Here is a 16,458-nt window from a genome sequence, read left to right as displayed (position 1 = left end):
ATCACTGAACATGAACTTAGTGATGACCTGTCAGGCGAGTTCACTCTGTTTTCAGTGTGTATGGTGTTAATAGTTCATTTCACTTTAGCATTTAGGGTCTGTTTTGACTTTACTCATGAGGAGTCATCACTCCAATAGACAATCTTTGGATTTACTTCATCATGTTATCTTATTGTGTCAGAAACGTCCTATCAAGGCAGCAATGCATCCTAAAAACCTCCCCATGCACAATAACACTGGCTCTGCAAAGCTGCAGGAGACCATGCAGTTCATCTCCAGGTGAGCATCTGGATCAGGTCGGCTCTCTGCTGCAGCTCTGTGTGGACAGGTACTATGTCTCACCTGGTCAGACCAACACAGAGCTGTTTCAACGGGGCATGAGCTGCAGCTATGGGCCCCTGGGTATGGAGCTGAGGAGGAACCTGCTGGAGCAGTGGTGGCACTCTGTGACCCAGTCCACAGATCAGGTGTTTGGGATAAACACTCTGAGCAGCAGCAAGGACACAGAAACAGATGGACAGAGGCCACTGAGGATGGTGGAGTCTGATCATTTAAAACACATACTTGAACAGCAAGAAGTGAGCAGGGAGCAGCTCATCCAGAAGGTACAGGCGCTCATTCAGAGGTCTCCCTCTCTGAGGACAAGCTTTCTTCAAGGTAGAGTGCTGCATATTCCAGAGAGACTCACTGTTTGATTGTCATGATATTGGTACGATTTCAGTAGTATTTGCACTATACTGTATGATGTTTATACAGTACCAGTCAAAAGTTTGGACACACCTTCTCATTCAACTACTTTGAAGAATGTAAAATATAAAACATATTCTGGTTTGTTGAGCATTTGTTTGTTTACCACATAATTCCATATGTGTTCCTTCATAGTTTGGATGTCTTCAATATTAATCTACAATGTAGAATTTTTTTTATAAAAATAAAGAAAAAGCATTGAATGAGAAGGTGTGTCCAAACTTTTGACTGGTACTGCATATAGACCAGCCTTTGTTCAGGAAACCATGGTGATAAAGTTAAATGATGAATAACTGGTCATTTTAATGGACTTTCTTGGCCTTGGTTGAGTCTAATCTAGTTCAATCTGCACTGATCAAATGTTCTTTTTAGGCTAAGGGTCATATTGGTTAAGGTTAGGACTTTGTAGGTACTGGGGTTTGTACCCATCATCACTTTAGATGATATCAGTCTAAACTACTGCTTAGAACCAAATACATGACACTAATACACTGTGCAATACAATAGTTATAATAGTTTCTGTCTGTATATATAATATTTCAGTTACTGTGGATTCTTTACTGTTCTTTACTGTTTTTTACAGGGTTTTTTTATTGCTCATTTGCTTATTTATAATACTTATTTTGATCTTGTTTTTTTTTATTTACTATGTCTCTTGTTTGCACTATCCTCTATGCTGCTGTAATCCTGTAAATTTCCCCGCTGCGGGACTAATAAAGGATTATCTTATCTTATCTTATTGCATCATATTTTGAAGAGGGACAAAAGGATAGCGCATCACTCTTTTGAACATAACTGATGACACCTATCCTGAACTTGTAACAAAACAGTTAAATCAGACAATGTTTTTCACCCCAATTTTCTTCTTTGTTGGAGGTCAAATTTTGAATTTATTGAATGCAGAAATAACAGTTATTAAGTTTGGTCTGTTCTCAGGTGCCTTGGAGCAATTTGTCCCGTCGTTTGAGCTGGTGAACAGGAAGCTGCCCTTTGGCCTGGCTGAGTCGGGTCTGTGTTTCCAGCCCTCAGATGGCTCCGGTTGGTGAGGCTTCATCTACTGTCTGTCTGTCCGTCCGTCCATCCGTCCGTGTAGACACAGAAAAAGTTTATTCTCACACCACAGGTTCTCCAGAACAAGAGAAAATTAAATTTGCTCCTTCGTATTCAATATTGCTTGATACATTTATGTTAATACCACCTGCATGTATATGAGGACAAGTAAGCAGTTCAACCCACTTCTCTGATCATGGGATGTTAGCAATATGTTACATTCACTGACTGCTAATCCTAAAAGTTGCATTGATATGAACATGAACATATATTATATGTATCAACTATATTCTTCCACGGACAACGCAGGGCAGAGTATACAGCTAAAACTGTTAGCTGTTCCACTACTTGACTATGGATTTGTCTGCAGCACAAAGCCAAACAAGCCCTTGTGATCTTATCAGTTTTGATGGATATGAACAATATCAATGATTCTTTGCATTTAAGTTGTTGTGCACTGTTCATTATTTAACCACTAGAGGGCAAGCTGGCCCCATTTTTTCTGAGATAATAGATATTTGTGCAGTATTTCATAACAGATAGTGCTATTTAAATACAGTAAACAACTAGAAAAAGACTATGTGTAGTGCTACTGTAATGATAATGTAATGGTTCTGTTTCTGCCAGCCCAGCTGAGGTCACCCAGACGTCTCTGGTGTGGTTCTGCTCTCCTCGTACCTCTTCCCAGTGGCTGGATCACTGGGCGCGACAGAGACTGAAGTGGTGGAGGACAGTAAGTATTGTTAAATATGAGGAAGTATATCGGAGCACTGCATGTAAGCTGAACAGATCATTAGTCAGATACACACACACACCTTTCACATGTGAAAAACAGATTCTTGTGTTTTCCAGACTCTACTTTGATTAGAATGATTACATGAAATTGGGCCAACCCATGTCTTTCCAGTTTGCCCTGTCTCCATCGGACTTCAGCAGCCGTGACGTCCCAGCGGAGGAACTCGAAGAGGCGGCGTCTCGCGGTGTGAGGATCATCTACAGCTTCCCGTGGGGACAGGAGACGTTAGAGACGCTGTGGAGCAGAGGACACACCGAGCTGCTGCACACACACAAAGGAGTCCGTTCCAAACTACAGGTCAGTCTGCTTCTCTTCATGAGGATACTGTTTTTGTTTTTTGTTTGTTTGCATACTCTCTAGTTTCTTACCCGTCAGGCTGCCATCGCCAAAAAGTCACATAGAAGGTGTAGAAGCATTATAGTTTGCAACATTAATCTAGCAACCATGCTCGACAGCATCATGGAGATAAGTCCAGAGAAATGTCTGTCTGTAGTGGTTTAATATTACCTGGTCAGAAGATTGGGAGGATTTTAGTAGCCCTGGGTTCATTTGGTGATATTTAACTATATGTACTATATAGAAAAAATGTGTTTGTGCTCCAGTTAAGGTGTTTTTAATCTTTATTTACTGTTTTGTTTTTACCACATTGTGAGCCAGGTAAAAGACACATGTTTTATCCCCTTGTGATGGACAGGAGAATTTTTTTCAATTTTTTATCTTTGAACCCTGTTGGTCCAAGCTATCAGTTAACAAAATCGGTTCCCCGAATTATGTGGGCCCCACAATGAAACTTGAAATTGCCCTGATAGGCCTTTTTCACAGAAGACATTAAGACGGGAGAAGCACAGGCATAAATTATAAAATGAATAACTAGATGAAGCCGTTGTTCTTTAATGTTATGAATCTGTTTCTATCAGGCTACGCCAAAACTGCAAGGCATGTTTTAAAGATCATACCCACAAGCTCCTATTCACTGCCATGGTTGCCCTTCTTCATGGTGATCACATGCAGTTTTTAAAACACACTTTCAGTGGCGAGATGGTCGTAAGTCAGTCCCTCACGTCGTCTCAGTAACTGGGAACATGGACCGCGGTGTGATGGCCTTCCTGTCCAACTCACTCCAGCAGCTCAAGAGAGAGGACCGCAAGCAGAAGCTGCTGAGGAGAAAGGTGATGACCCATTTGTTGAAAACGATTCAATACTGTGTTCCACCGTCTCACTCGAAACTTGCAATCTCTTTTGTCATGTGATCATCTGTCACTAGTTTTGGTTCGCTGTTGGTTTCAGGTCCTGAAGTTGCACCCAGTGTTGGCTCCAGTCAAAGTGGCTTTAGACATTGGCAGGGGGGCCACTGTGGAGCTGAGGCAGGTAAGATACACCTCTGTTTACAGTAAGCATCAATGATTAATTGATTATTTAAAATCTTGATTAAATCTTCTTATCTTAAAAGTGAGACGTGCTGTGTGAAAAGGATCTTTGAAATTACTATGATAGAATCAGCACTAAAGTCATTTAGTTGAACTTGTTTGCTGTTTGGGCAGTAGTGAAGTAGATGAAAGAGTATTTGATTATTTTGTAGGTTTGTGAAGGGCTTCAGCAGGAGTTTATGGAGGCTAAGATCCCTGTGTGGCCTGGGTACCTCGAAACTCTGCCAACGTCAATGGAGCAGCTGAACGCAAAGTAAAGTGCACTCAGTGTTTCAATGGAAGCAAAATTCCTCATTAGGTTGCAAATTATCAGCGTCTCTCTTGCTGTTAACTGACGTGTGTCTCTGTTTCGATGCGTTATAGGTACGATGAGATGGGAGTGCTTTTCACAGTGGTGATCGGTGAGAACACGCTGGAGAGCGGCCTCCTTCAAGTCCGCAGCAGAGACACCACCATCCGAGAGACCAAGCACGTCTCTGAGATCAAGAACTTCCTCTGCAGATACATTTCTGCTGCCGACAACGTCTGAATGGACTTTTTGTTTCGGCAACTAAGACTAAAGTCTGAATATTGTGCTGCTTTCGTTTTGCGTTTCCTCCTTGAGAGGAATATTTCTTCTGAACAGCGCATTTAATGGGAATTTGTCTTTTCCAGAATTGCCAGAATTCCTTCTGGTTCAGTGTGACCTCAGTGTGTTCAGGTATATTTCGCTGATTGGTGGCAATTCTGTACCTCGAATTTTAAAAGGCTAAGAAGCCTTTTTGTGACCTGGGAAGAACAAGATTTGTGCATGTTGCTCAAAGTTTATGTGGACACACCCATGGTGCATGAACCCCAAGTTTCTTATTGGGTATGATATGGGGACTCATCCTACAGTCTCCCTCAGCACTTCCAAGGCAAAGAGGTGGATCAGTACCTGTCTCACTGTCTGATTTCAACAGGGTGGTATTTACATGATTGGAGGAGAATTGAGATCATTGTTTGCTGTGTTTATTTCTGTCTCACTTCCTGTTCAAATATACAGTGTCTCTTAAATATTTGACTTTTTGTATTTCGGTTTGTAATGGTCCTTGTGCTCCCTGTGAGTTGTCGTACATTAATTGCTTATTAATGTGCCACTTGTGAATCAATATTTCTCTTGAGGTTCAAAGATGATTCTTGACCCTGGAAAAACTCATCAAAGGTCCATTTTGTAGCTGTTCGTGAGCTTTCAATCATATAACATGATCTTCATCATATTTCACATATATCTTTAAACTGTATGCAACAAGGACTTTGAAATCATAATATTCGTCTATAGTCACACCAGACAGATCGTTAATCGTTTTTATAATGCTGAATAGTGGATTATTATTTCATTATTTCTCTCTCTCTTCAGTTCCTCCTGTGCTGTTCTCTGTTATGACCGAGTTATATGTCATTATAGATCATTTGTTGCTCATCAGTGCTCTCAGTGATATAAAATAAGATAATCCTTTATTAGTCCCGCAGCGGGGAAATTTACAGGATTACAGCAGCATAGGGTATAGTGCAAACAAGAGACATAGTAAAAAAATAAATAAAAAAAACAAGATCAAAAATAAGTATTATAAATAGCAAATAAGCAATAAAAACAGTAAAGAATCCACAATAACTGAAATATTGTATATACAGACATAACTATTATAACTATATGTGTATGTATATACATATAGGAAAGCCAGCTGGGCAGCTCATTCAGCCATCGGCTCATTCCACCAAAGAGCAGGACGGAGCGCTTCAGATGCTCATTTGTGCCCACTGCCATCAGACTGTACAACAACAGTGGAGACCACAGTCTCTCATCATGCTGACAGACTGTGCCCCCCCATGTGGATATACTGTACATTTTTATTTTTATTGTATAATATGTTTTATTTATTATCTGTTTCTATGTAGTTGAGCTGCTGCAACACCCGAATTTCAATAAAGGAATATAATAACTACTTTGAAGAATCTAAAATATAAAACATATTCTGGTTTGTTGAGCATTTGTTTGTTTACCACATAATTCCATATGTGTTCCTTCATAGTTTGGATGTCTTCAATATTAATCTACAATGTAGAAAAAAATAAAAACCATTGAATGAGAAGGTGTGTCCAAACTTTTGACTGGTACTGTATATACAGACAGAATAACTATTATAACTATATGTGTATATAACTATATGTGTATGTAATATATTGTCCAATTGGGGATTTTGTTATATTTCTGTGGCAGCCTTTAATGTGTATACTTCAGTCAATAATCATGTACTTCTTCCCTGTGGAGGCAGGAACACACCGTACACTGACTGGGACGCACCCTCCAAATCTCGCGAGATTTGGCTGTAGCCCCGCCCCTCGCTGTGTCGTCATTGGTCGCTGGCTCTACAGCTCACTGAGCATGTGTATGCGCCGCTTAGCTGTTAGCATTTAGCGATGGCCTCAGACAAGCAGAACGACGCCAAACTGTCCTCAATGGGCGAGAACAAAGAAAACTCATCGGACGGAGGGATTGGACTCGAGAGTATCCTTCACAGCAGCGGACGTGCTTTAGTCTTCACTTCAGTTTAATGTGTGTGTGTGTGTGTGTCAGGCTCAGAAGCTAGCTGTAGCATGCTAGCTAGCTCGGTTAGCTAGCGGTGTTAGGCGACGTGTCACACTGAAGCAGGCTGTCAGTGGCAGTCCTGGAGAGATGGTTTATTTGGCTGGATTAAAACTTTTCCCCCCCCAAGGACAGTCAATAAACAGACAGTCAGTTAATGTCTGCAGCCGTACACGTGGGTTTACAGGAGCAGCCTGCCACAGTCAGTCAGTCAGCCTGTGGTTGTAGGTGTCACACTCACACATGCATATGAATGACATAATGACATAATGATGTGTGTGATGATGAAGATGAGGTTGTCCCTTAACGTTGATTCTCAGTTTTGCAAATAATCAAGGAGTCCCAGCAGCAGCATGGCCTCAGACATGGAGACTACCAGAGATACCGGTGAGCACCAGTCACACAGTCATTCATCTCCATAAAACTACAATAACCACAAAAACTACAGTAACTACCGGGCTGTGGCTCTGTAGAAGTCTGTGGTGAACCTTAAAGTACTGTATGTCTGTTCACATAGAGGTGCATAGTTTAGTTTTATGATCACAAGCCATCTGTACATTTTTTTTTTGTATAAATTGATGTTATATTAGTCTCATTATTTTGCTTAATGGATGTGTATACAGTGTTTATTTTGGAGACCAAATCCTTGTTTTATGCACTGAGAAGAAACTGTTTGCATGGAAAGCTCTGCTACCATATGGCTCATATGAGACTGGTGGACAAATGTCTGTAAATACTAAATTAATTAAGCACAAATGTACAATCTACGGCCTAATGCAGTCAAATACACTAGTCTCCACGATGAGCTCAAGTGATGAGCCCAAATCTTCATCCATTCAGGATATCAAAAAAGAAAATCCTAGAATTGTATATGTGAAAGATGACTGTTTTGGTTGTTGTGAAAATCCATGCTGGAAATGTATATGTGAGTGTTATTAGTTTAATGTAAACATCTTTGTGTTGCTGTGTGCAGGGGTTACTGCTCCCGTAGACTGCGTCGCCTGCGCAAGACTCTTGGCTTCAGGATGGGAAACCGACACAAGTTCATCGGGAAGAAAATAACTGTCGAAATGCTGTCTGACAGCAGGTGAGAAATGGAAAGTCTGAGCCTGACATTGATGTGCAGTTAACTGGCTGATGTTAAGGAAGATCCTCGTATACAGTAAATAAAGGTTGGACATACAAACCCGTTGTTTGATGCAGGATAATAATTGCACATCACACAGGAGTTTGTCCCTTTCCTATCAAAATGTGGTGCTCTTTATCTACGTAGGGGGTTCTCAACTCTTTGTAATTTACATAACCTAGGTTTGTAAATTACCAAAAAATATAATCCAACCATTTAGCAGTATCTCCTCAGTCCACTAGATGGTCCCCTGAGGCCCACCAGTGGTAGAGAGTAGCGGATCCATATAAGACATGAGTCTGCAGCTGGTTTGGTTCACCTCACTGCTAAATCACAGAATTGAACTTGACCTTGTAATAAATATATTTGCTCAAGATAAATTGCTGACTGTTGAATTTGGATGACCTTCCCTTCTTCAGGTATCTGTTGCTGGTTTTGATGGAGGCCGAGCGTGCGTGGAGTTACGCCATGCAGCTGAAGCAGGAGGCTAACACAGAGCCACGTAAGCGCTTCCACCTGCTGGCACGACTACGCAAGGCTGCCAAGCACAGCGAGAAACTGGAGAAGCTCTGTGAGAGCCCGCGCGTTGACGCCAAGACCAAACTTGAGGCGCAGGTACGGAGATAGCAGGCCCTCAACTGTCAAAAGTGCTTTCGACTTACGTGAAATCGCCCTGCGACTATACCTGATTTTAATGGTCGCTTTTTTTCTATTTTTGAAAAAATAAATGCTCACACTGTTGATACATAGAATTTATATTTTTTAAAGTTGTGTTACAGGGAGCAACAATCACAATACTCTCACAACAGGAGCTTACATTGGCTTGTGTATTTAATTTCAGGCTTACACTGCATACCTGAGTGGTATGGTGAAGTTTGAACTGCAGGAGTGGAAGCCCGCAATGGAGGCCTTCAACAAGTGCAAGTGAGTTTGAACTTTACTGCGGTTTCTAAATACTTTAGCAGAATAAGTGGCTGTTTGTCATGTTTGAATTTTTATGGCTTTTTTGGAAATTCTTAACAACCCCGTTTTGGTCTTGTCAGGACCATCTATGAGAAGCTGGCCAGTGCTTTCACAGAGGAGCTGGCAGTTCTGTATCGCCAGCGTGTGGACGAGATATCACCCAACATCCGCTACTGTGCTTACAACATTGGTCAGTAACACACATCCACACGTACGGGGAAAACTGACCCCTCTCAATATAACTGAAGGTCTTCTTCCACTTGTTTATGCATCCTGAGACATAGTTCACAAACTGGAGATGTCCCAAAGCTCATATCACCCTCCTCTCCAACAGTCACACACACACACACACACACACGCATCATGTAACTTTTTTTCTATATGATTGCAGGTGACCAGAACGCCATCAATGACTTGATGCAGATGAGACTGACTGGCGGAGGAGGAGGCATGATGGCTGAGAAACTAGAGGTAAACAAACAGGAGATGAACATTAGTTTATGTTCTCGTATCATCAGTCATCTTTCATATATCGGTGATGCCTAATATCATGTCAAGGGTGGAACAGATACACACTCGCTCCTCAACTTACGGTCTCCTAAGACGTCTAAGCTCCTGTGGATCAGACAAAATGAAAACGTTTCATACGTCTTTTATTTCTCCTCAGGCCCTGATCACCCAGGCAAGAACCAAGCAGGCAGCCACCATGAGCGAGGTTGAGTGGCGAGGGCGGTCGGTGCCCGTCAAGATCGACAAGGCCCGCATCTTCCTGTTGGGTCTGGCAGACAATGAAGCCGCTATCGCTCAGGTCAGTACATTTAGCTCTGGCTTTTCATGGGATTAAAACAAACTGCACCGCACTCGATGTGAAGCCGTTGTTGTTAGCGGCTCCTAACATCCTCTCATACAGCGCTTAATAATACATGCTAAAGGTGTTCCTGTGGTCTAAAGCCCAAAAGATACAAAGGTACCTGTGATGTAAATTTCTGCCCATGCTGTACAAAATATACGACTGTGTGGACCACAAACGGCAGAAAACATTAGACTGGAATCGATGGTTTCGTTTTGTCATGGTTGAATTAGCTTAAGTGTTGGTAGGATGGCTCAGTATTAGTTGATGTGTTGTTTCTTCCTAGGGCAGATATGGTGTTGCTGATTATTTTTTTGCATTTACTCACTAACTAGTTTGGGAAGAGAGGGCAATTTGTCCCCTTTTTTGTTTCCCGTCAGTTGGCTACTTGTTTAGGGCTTTGTGGTGGGCCTCACTTTAAGTGATTTGGCGTCCGTTTGAGTAGGAGTGCCTTTTTCCCTGTTGGCCTTGGCCTATTGGATTGTGGGTACAGCTCTTAGCTTGGGAGCATCTCTGTGGTTATTAGAGGGTTGCTAGCTTCCTTTTATTATTTAATAACAGCAACCCAATCTAACTGTATTAAACTAATTTACAGGTTCCATAAAATATATGAAGCAAATAAGAATTGTGTTAAGGGTTTTTATTAAAAAAAAAAAAAACTTTCTCTGAAATAAGCCTGTAACTACTTTTAATTCCCTCCAAAGAATCGCAATCAAGAACTGTAATCTTTAAAAGACGAATGGCATCCTTGAGCTGGCCCGTGTCCTTGTCTTCTCTCCCAGTGTGCATACCCTTCTGGTGTTAAGGTGTCAGTCATACTTGGCTTCAGATTAAAAGTCTCCAAATGGGCGTATTGCCAACAGTCTGTGTAGTTCCTTAAACTTTCAGTAGATGGCACTGTCCTCTTTACAGTCTTTCATGTCGCCTCACTGCCACCGCAGCTCATTCCTCCTAGCTTCTTGTGCCAGGAGGCTCAGCACGCCCTGCAGACATACCTGTCACACCCACATCCACTCAGGTCTGTGGCATGCAGCCTCTCTGATTGCACGACTGCATTCTGTGCATTTCAGCCCACACATGAATACAGGGCGGCACCCAGCAGGTCTCTGTGGACGGATTAGTATTATCGTCTCTAAACACCTTTCCGTTTCAAAAGGGCCCTTTTAGGACTCACCTGTAGCGTTACAGACCATAAATAAGCTGGTAGTGGTTGTAACTGAATGTGTGAGAAGCTGCTTTGAAGCTGAATTATTGCAGTTCTTTACTTCTTGATTTTGTATAATTTACATTATAAAATAAAGTCCTCATCAGCTATCTTTGAGTGACGGAATTAATGTTGTAAAATAAGCAATAATTTGTCCTAGATTTCTCAATAGAAAGTCAAAAGTATTTCACTCCAACTGGGGACAGGAAACGCCATATTGGGCCATACATCAGTCCTAGTGGAAGAGCCCCCCCCCACTCCTCCCTACCCTAATCGGTCTATCCGTCCATCCCTCCCACTGAACAAGAGAGGACGCTCGACAGGTTGAGCCGGTCATGCTAGGCGTTGCCAAGGTGTTGGCACGAGTGGGTGGCACGAAATAACATCAGTCTTCTGCGTGGATGAGAGCAGCCGTAGTACCTGGCTATTATCACTACGAGGAATTTTCTCGTAACATTCTTCCACTGTGTTGCTTCCTCAAGTTTTTTGAATGTGAATAAGTGACAGTAATGTCATCCATAAAGGTGTTAAATGACTTTTTACTTGAGTTTAAATCAAAAATTGTATCTGTATTAACCATGTCACTAATCTCTTACATTTACACTAAACCACCTCTTTCTTTAAATATACATATGTATGTGCTGTAGACATGGCAGACTATCCTAGAGTAACACAGACCTATTGTTTGAGTGTGTCGATGAAAGAGCGTTGAGGTGAAGAACAATCCTGTCACTCACAGAGATTTGAACCCTGAAACTCCAGAGTGTGATTGATTTATGAGCAGGAAGGTACTGACAGCCTGCCGGGCCACATACCTGTGCCTCTCCCCCAGTTTGCCACAGTCACATCCCAGCTGAAACTGTGGCTCTTTGCATCAAACCGCTAAGACTTCTAAATGTATGAACTAGTTTTGTTTGCATGCTTGACTTTTATTAGCGCAAGTGTAGCTTTAATCAGGTGGAAAGGGATTGTGAGCGTGTCTGAGTTCATATATTGAAGCCAGTGTGTCTACATCATTTATCCTTGGAGAGATTATGGTTGTTCTCTTTCATTTTTAAGATGTTATTGGTGTTACCACTCGGAATAGAGAGGTGAAGTAATGCCCCTTCCTGTGGACCACCATAGGTCCTTATTTATAAAAAATGATTTACGGTAGGGATTAGATAATCTGCTCTGGTTCATCAGTATCAATGCTGATGCAGTCCTTTTTGGGCAAAGTGGGTATCGGCAAGAAAAGAACAAATTAACCATTTAAATGAGTTTTCTTTTGCTCTGTTGATCTGATGTTACTGCATAAACACACTACTATTACACCATCATTTCCTGCATGTGTTTTATACTAAATGAATTTGAATGTGAAAGCAATATTATTATTTTACTAGTGTGACGTGATTCATAGCAAATTTAATTATTGTTTCTGTTGTGCAGACTGCTAACGAGGAGACCAAAGAGCATCTTTATGAGACCCTGCTGGCCGAGTGCAGAGACACCATCCAGGCTGTGAGAGAGGAACTCAAGAGTGAGGCGGTAAGATGCAGCAGGTTAACAAATGGACATAGTTGGGTGAAGGAGACGGATGTTTGTGATTTTCTACCTAGATTTTATGACAATGCGACAAACCGGAATGGGGGGAAAAGTTCAAATATTTAAAGTATTTCTCTTCTTTGTAGAAGCAGCGAGAGAGGAGCGCTGACGGTGACACCGCCAAGGTGTCCAACCTGCAGTTCCTGCACAGGTAAAAGAATCGTGTTCTTGAAACAGTGACTCCATTTGTGCTCGGCAGTCCACAGCCCGCCGCGTGCAAAATACACCGTTTGATGATTGATGCGTGTAATGCGTACCCAGAGCTCACAGGCCCAAATTCTGCCCGGAAACTCATAATCCTACGCCATTGGCCACAGAGTGAGTCACTCTACGGGGAGCAAATAAATAAAAATCCAGAGCTGGAAGACCCGCCTGCTGGTTCCCGTTCAGCAATTTAGACAGACTCGTGTAAAAGACGAGGACGGGGTGTTTAGGTTTCTTCACCCTCCGATGGAAATGTGAATGGAAACATCGAACTCTCCTTTCTGCTCCAAAGATATTCAGTTTGCTTTCATACATTGCAAAGAAACGCACAGTAACACATCCAGGCCAAAGCATCTTCTGATGTTTCTTCCTTACATTTATCTCCTTTTTTATAAGTGAATAATAAATGTGCTGTTGGTGCTTCTCTCCCAGTTACCTGACCTACATCAAGCTGTGTACGCTGGTGAAGAGGAATGAGAGCATGGCCCATACTCTGCAGGCTAAACTGAAGGAACCCGAAGCTGACGAGAGCAAGAGAGGGCCCCGCCCACAGGATCTCATCCGCCTCTACGACATCATCCTGCAGGTAAACGTCTGGACATTCAATGTTTTGTGATCTTTTTAATCGGAAGCTTTGTCTTCAAATACATTAATTGTCCACAAATGCAGCATGTATTTCAGTTATCAGAACAAATTTTTTAGAATTTTGTTTGCCAGTTTTCTGGTTACTCAGGGTAGCTGTGTGATCATTTGTTTGATCCGTGTTGTCAACAGTTGTCCTTGTTTCACAGACGATGTCACTTCCTTTCCAAAGTGTTAACTCACTTTCTGTGTCCTCCGTCACCTCCCTAACCTTTCTCTGTTCGTCCTTCTCTCAAGAGTCTGGCTGAGCTCTCCACCCTGCAGGGCCTGGAGGATGACCACACCTTCCAGAAGGAGGTGTCCCTCAAGACGCTGGTCTACAAGGCCTACAGGTCAGACTCAGTTAATAACATGACATCCATCAGCCGGCAATGTATTACTTTGGCAGTTGCGGTCCTCTTGTGTTCAAGTCTTTTTGTCGTCATTTTCTATACACGTGTTGTTAATGTGCTCCTCTCCTCTGAACCCCTCGCAGGTGTTTCTTCATAGCTCAGTCGTATGTGCTGGTGAAGAAGTGGAGCGAGGCATTGGTGCTGTATGAGAGGGTGCTGAAATATGCCAAGGAGGTCCAGTCTAAGGCCAAGAACCTCAACAACAGCCTCAAGGTTGGTCGCATTAAACACAAAACCAGCAATTTCTTAGTTCCGCAAGATTTGATTTACAATCCATCATGAAAAGGTCAGAATACACACGTGTTGACCATCTGTACTCTACCAGAAAGATCAGCGTTGTATCTGTGTTTCTGCAGGATCTCCCTGACGTTCAGGAGCTCATTGCTGAGGTCAACGCTGAGAAATACTCCCTTCAAGCTGCTGCTATTTTAGGTGAGCGCACCTTTTGACCTGGAAGTTTTCTAGCCAACTCATTTGTTTTTACTGTATGAGAACCCACGTAGTCCAGCCTCTTTGAACAACCCTTCACAAATGTGTTTTTTTGTTTCAGACACTGATGAGACTGCTGAAGCTCCCTCCCAGCAGCAGGTCAAAGACAACACGGTAAGAGAACAGAATCAAGAGACCCGCCACACCAACATGACAAATATTGTTTCTAATTATGGAACAAGGCAAATTCATCATGGATTCAGCTTTTTTATTTATTTTAAAGGGAAGTAAAGAGCTTGGCTTAAGCTGACAGAAGAATGTCAGCTTAAGCCAAGTTCCCACGTTCAGAGTGGTTTAATTAATTAATAATTAATTAAACCAAAACCATTTAGTTGTCTTCCATAAATGTTGTTACAGTGGGGGTTTCTGGCACAGCTTCACAGACGTCCAAGATGACTGGAGAATGTGAAAGTGTTAAGAGGGCAAACTCCAGCAACGCTCGAAGCACATAGAACAGCTTAGTTTTGTCAGACCAGCGCGTTTCGGCAGCAATAAAGTTGCTCTTTATTCTACGTGTTGCTGGACGTGTGACCTCTTCCACAGATGTTATGAGTTTTAATGCTTGATATCGGAGTAATTGATTGAAGCGTCCACTTCTTCTCCTTCATGCAGCCCCTCTGCAACCGCCTGGAGACGTTCCGCCTCGACCCCGCCCTCGTGGGAAAGCAGCCCAATTTGGTCCAGTTCCCTCCCGACTTCCAGCCAATTCCCTGCAAGCCCCTGTTCTTTGACCTCGCTCTCAACCATGTGGCCTTCCCGCCCCTGGATGACAAGGTGGAGCAGAAGGGCAAGGGTGGTCTCACCGGCTACATCAAGGGCATCTTTGGCTTCGGCAGCTAAATCAATCCCGCAGGCTTTTGGATTCAACAGGAGAGCAACAAGATCCTGATTTCACTAAAAACAACCAGACTTGGGTCAGTTGTTAATTAGAATAATTTCAATTACTTTAATGTTAGATTTTTTTTAATTTTTCTTTTTGTGCCCAAGTGCAAGATGGGTGGAGTTTGCAGCTCTAAGGAAGGCGAGGAAGTGATCTGATCAATTTCAAGTAGCAATATGACCCAAGTTCACCTTCCACCTTTAGTAAAAACATCAGGCTGCATGGGCTCCTAGCATACGGGCTCCCTCCTTAATTTGAGCTATGGAGGCGTCTGTGTCTTTCAGGTTTTACAGGTTGCCATGCCATGTCCGTTGGTACAGCCAAGTTGTCAATCTCACAGTCCCGTCAGAGCAAACGAAGCCACTTGGGCATCATTAGTAGTGTTTCTTTTTTTTTCATTGTCATGTAAGCGCCTTAATGTAATTACGTCAGTTTTTCTCTTAATGTTTTCAGCATCTTTTTTTTTTTTTTTTTTTTTTTTTTTTTTTAAGTGCAGTTTTGTTATTGCAGCTACTTTGAGTTAAAAACCAAAGTAGTGCTTATCAAACACCAGAGATGTTCTGTGAAATGTAGTTCAGCAAACTGCAGCCGTTTTATCAATCATCATGGTTTTCAGTAGACTTCTGCTGCGATCCAATTCTTCCCTCCACCTCTGCTTTGGTTTCTCCTGCTTTTGACTGTGCATTCATTGTTTTTTTTTATTTGTCAAATACAACCTACACGGGTCATAATGTAAATGTTGTCCTGTATGACATTAGGCGCCTAAAGTGCCATCATGTTAGAGAAGGGTCCAACTGCTTCAACCATCTAGATGGAAGCGTACGCCGCATTTTTTTAACAGCCCTCGCTGTGTCCCATTATCTACAAAGGGGCCTGCTGGCTGATGACTTCAGACTGTAATCAATTAATGTTCTTTCTTTTTCTTTTTTTTGCCATTTTTATTTGCATTTCAGCAAAATTGATGTCGTAGGAAAGCAGTGGACAATAGTGAATGAAGGGTGTTTTTTAGCAGCCTTTCATTCATTCACACAGCTACGCCCGTTTGTTCGTCATGACTAGGACTCAGATGTTTTCATCAACAATGACATGTCTATGGATATTATGTAACTATAAATAGTGGTATATTATTTGTCAGTCATAATGTCCACATCAAAGCCACTCGTTTAATCTGATCCTTAAGGGACCTGGTTTTGCCTGTGATACCTGGTGAAACACGAGCTAGAGGATTGGTTCAGCGTCACACTTTCACTCAAACATTTAACTGTAATGCTTACTATTTTTTATCAATGTCTTTGGTTTTCTTTTTCTTTTCTTTTTTTTTTCTTCCCCCTTCAGTGTTTTTTGTTAAATAATTAAGATGGAAGGGCTGGAGTAGTTAACCTTGATCTTGCCTGGAAAATGTTACGATTAATATTTGTTGGAAACGAGAGAAGAGAAATGAACTGATGAGAACGAATGATTTGATCTAATTTCCAGACCTATGATTAAAATATATTTGC

General features: G+C 42.0%; 2 protein-coding genes across 3 annotated transcripts; both read left to right on the top strand.

The window, feature by feature from the left end:
- On the top strand, positions 1-5,991 carry polg2 (polymerase (DNA directed), gamma 2, accessory subunit). The gene is made up of 8 exons (XM_054603890.1): positions 1-657; positions 1,684-1,789; positions 2,425-2,530; positions 2,705-2,890; positions 3,625-3,762; positions 3,881-3,961; positions 4,173-4,273; positions 4,384-5,991. Exons 1-8 carry the CDS (start codon positions 162-164, stop codon positions 4,547-4,549), a joined length of 1,380 nt encoding a protein of 459 aa, XP_054459865.1. The 5' UTR covers positions 1-161; the 3' UTR covers positions 4,550-5,991.
- A 369-nt stretch (positions 5,992-6,360) lies between these two features.
- srp68 (signal recognition particle 68) lies at positions 6,361-16,458 on the top strand. 2 transcript variants are annotated; one of them, XM_054604396.1, is made up of 16 exons: positions 6,361-6,547; positions 6,946-7,012; positions 7,599-7,712; positions 8,171-8,366; positions 8,593-8,675; positions 8,795-8,904; positions 9,106-9,185; positions 9,382-9,522; positions 12,197-12,295; positions 12,442-12,503; positions 12,989-13,142; positions 13,436-13,530; positions 13,674-13,803; positions 13,947-14,022; positions 14,141-14,193; positions 14,692-16,458. In XM_054604396.1, exons 1-16 carry the CDS (start codon positions 6,460-6,462, stop codon positions 14,917-14,919), a joined length of 1,776 nt encoding a protein of 591 aa, XP_054460371.1. In that variant the 5' UTR covers positions 6,361-6,459; the 3' UTR covers positions 14,920-16,458. The 2 variants fall into 2 exon arrangements, with proteins under 2 accessions (XP_054460371.1, XP_054460370.1); XM_054604395.1 differs by having other exon boundaries at positions 12,439-12,503.

Source organism: Anoplopoma fimbria, chromosome 9 (assembly GCF_027596085.1).
Source record: "Anoplopoma fimbria isolate UVic2021 breed Golden Eagle Sablefish chromosome 9, Afim_UVic_2022, whole genome shotgun sequence".
NCBI lineage: Eukaryota > Metazoa > Chordata > Actinopteri > Perciformes > Anoplopomatidae > Anoplopoma > Anoplopoma fimbria.
The sequence above is the reverse complement of the archived record's forward strand: the minus strand, read 5'-3'. Positions and strand labels throughout refer to the sequence as shown.

Excerpts from the sequence above, each read along its gene's own strand:
- srp68 (XM_054604395.1), top strand. The coding sequence starts at position 6,460 with ATGGCCTCAGACAAGCAGAACGACGCCAAACTGTCCTCAATGGGCGAG. Across the intron at positions 8,676-8,794 it reads GAGGCCTTCAACAAGTGCAA|GACCATCTATGAGAAGCTGG; the intron begins GTGAGTTTGAAC and ends TGGTCTTGTCAG. Across the intron at positions 13,143-13,435 it reads TCTACGACATCATCCTGCAG|AGTCTGGCTGAGCTCTCCAC; the intron begins GTAAACGTCTGG and ends CCTTCTCTCAAG.
- polg2 (XM_054603890.1), top strand. The coding sequence starts at position 162 with ATGTTATCTTATTGTGTCAGAAACGTCCTATCAAGGCAGCAATGCATC. Across the intron at positions 658-1,683 it reads GAGGACAAGCTTTCTTCAAG|GTGCCTTGGAGCAATTTGTC; the intron begins GTAGAGTGCTGC and ends GTCTGTTCTCAG. Across the intron at positions 2,891-3,624 it reads GAGTCCGTTCCAAACTACAG|TGGCGAGATGGTCGTAAGTC; the intron begins GTCAGTCTGCTT and ends ACACACTTTCAG.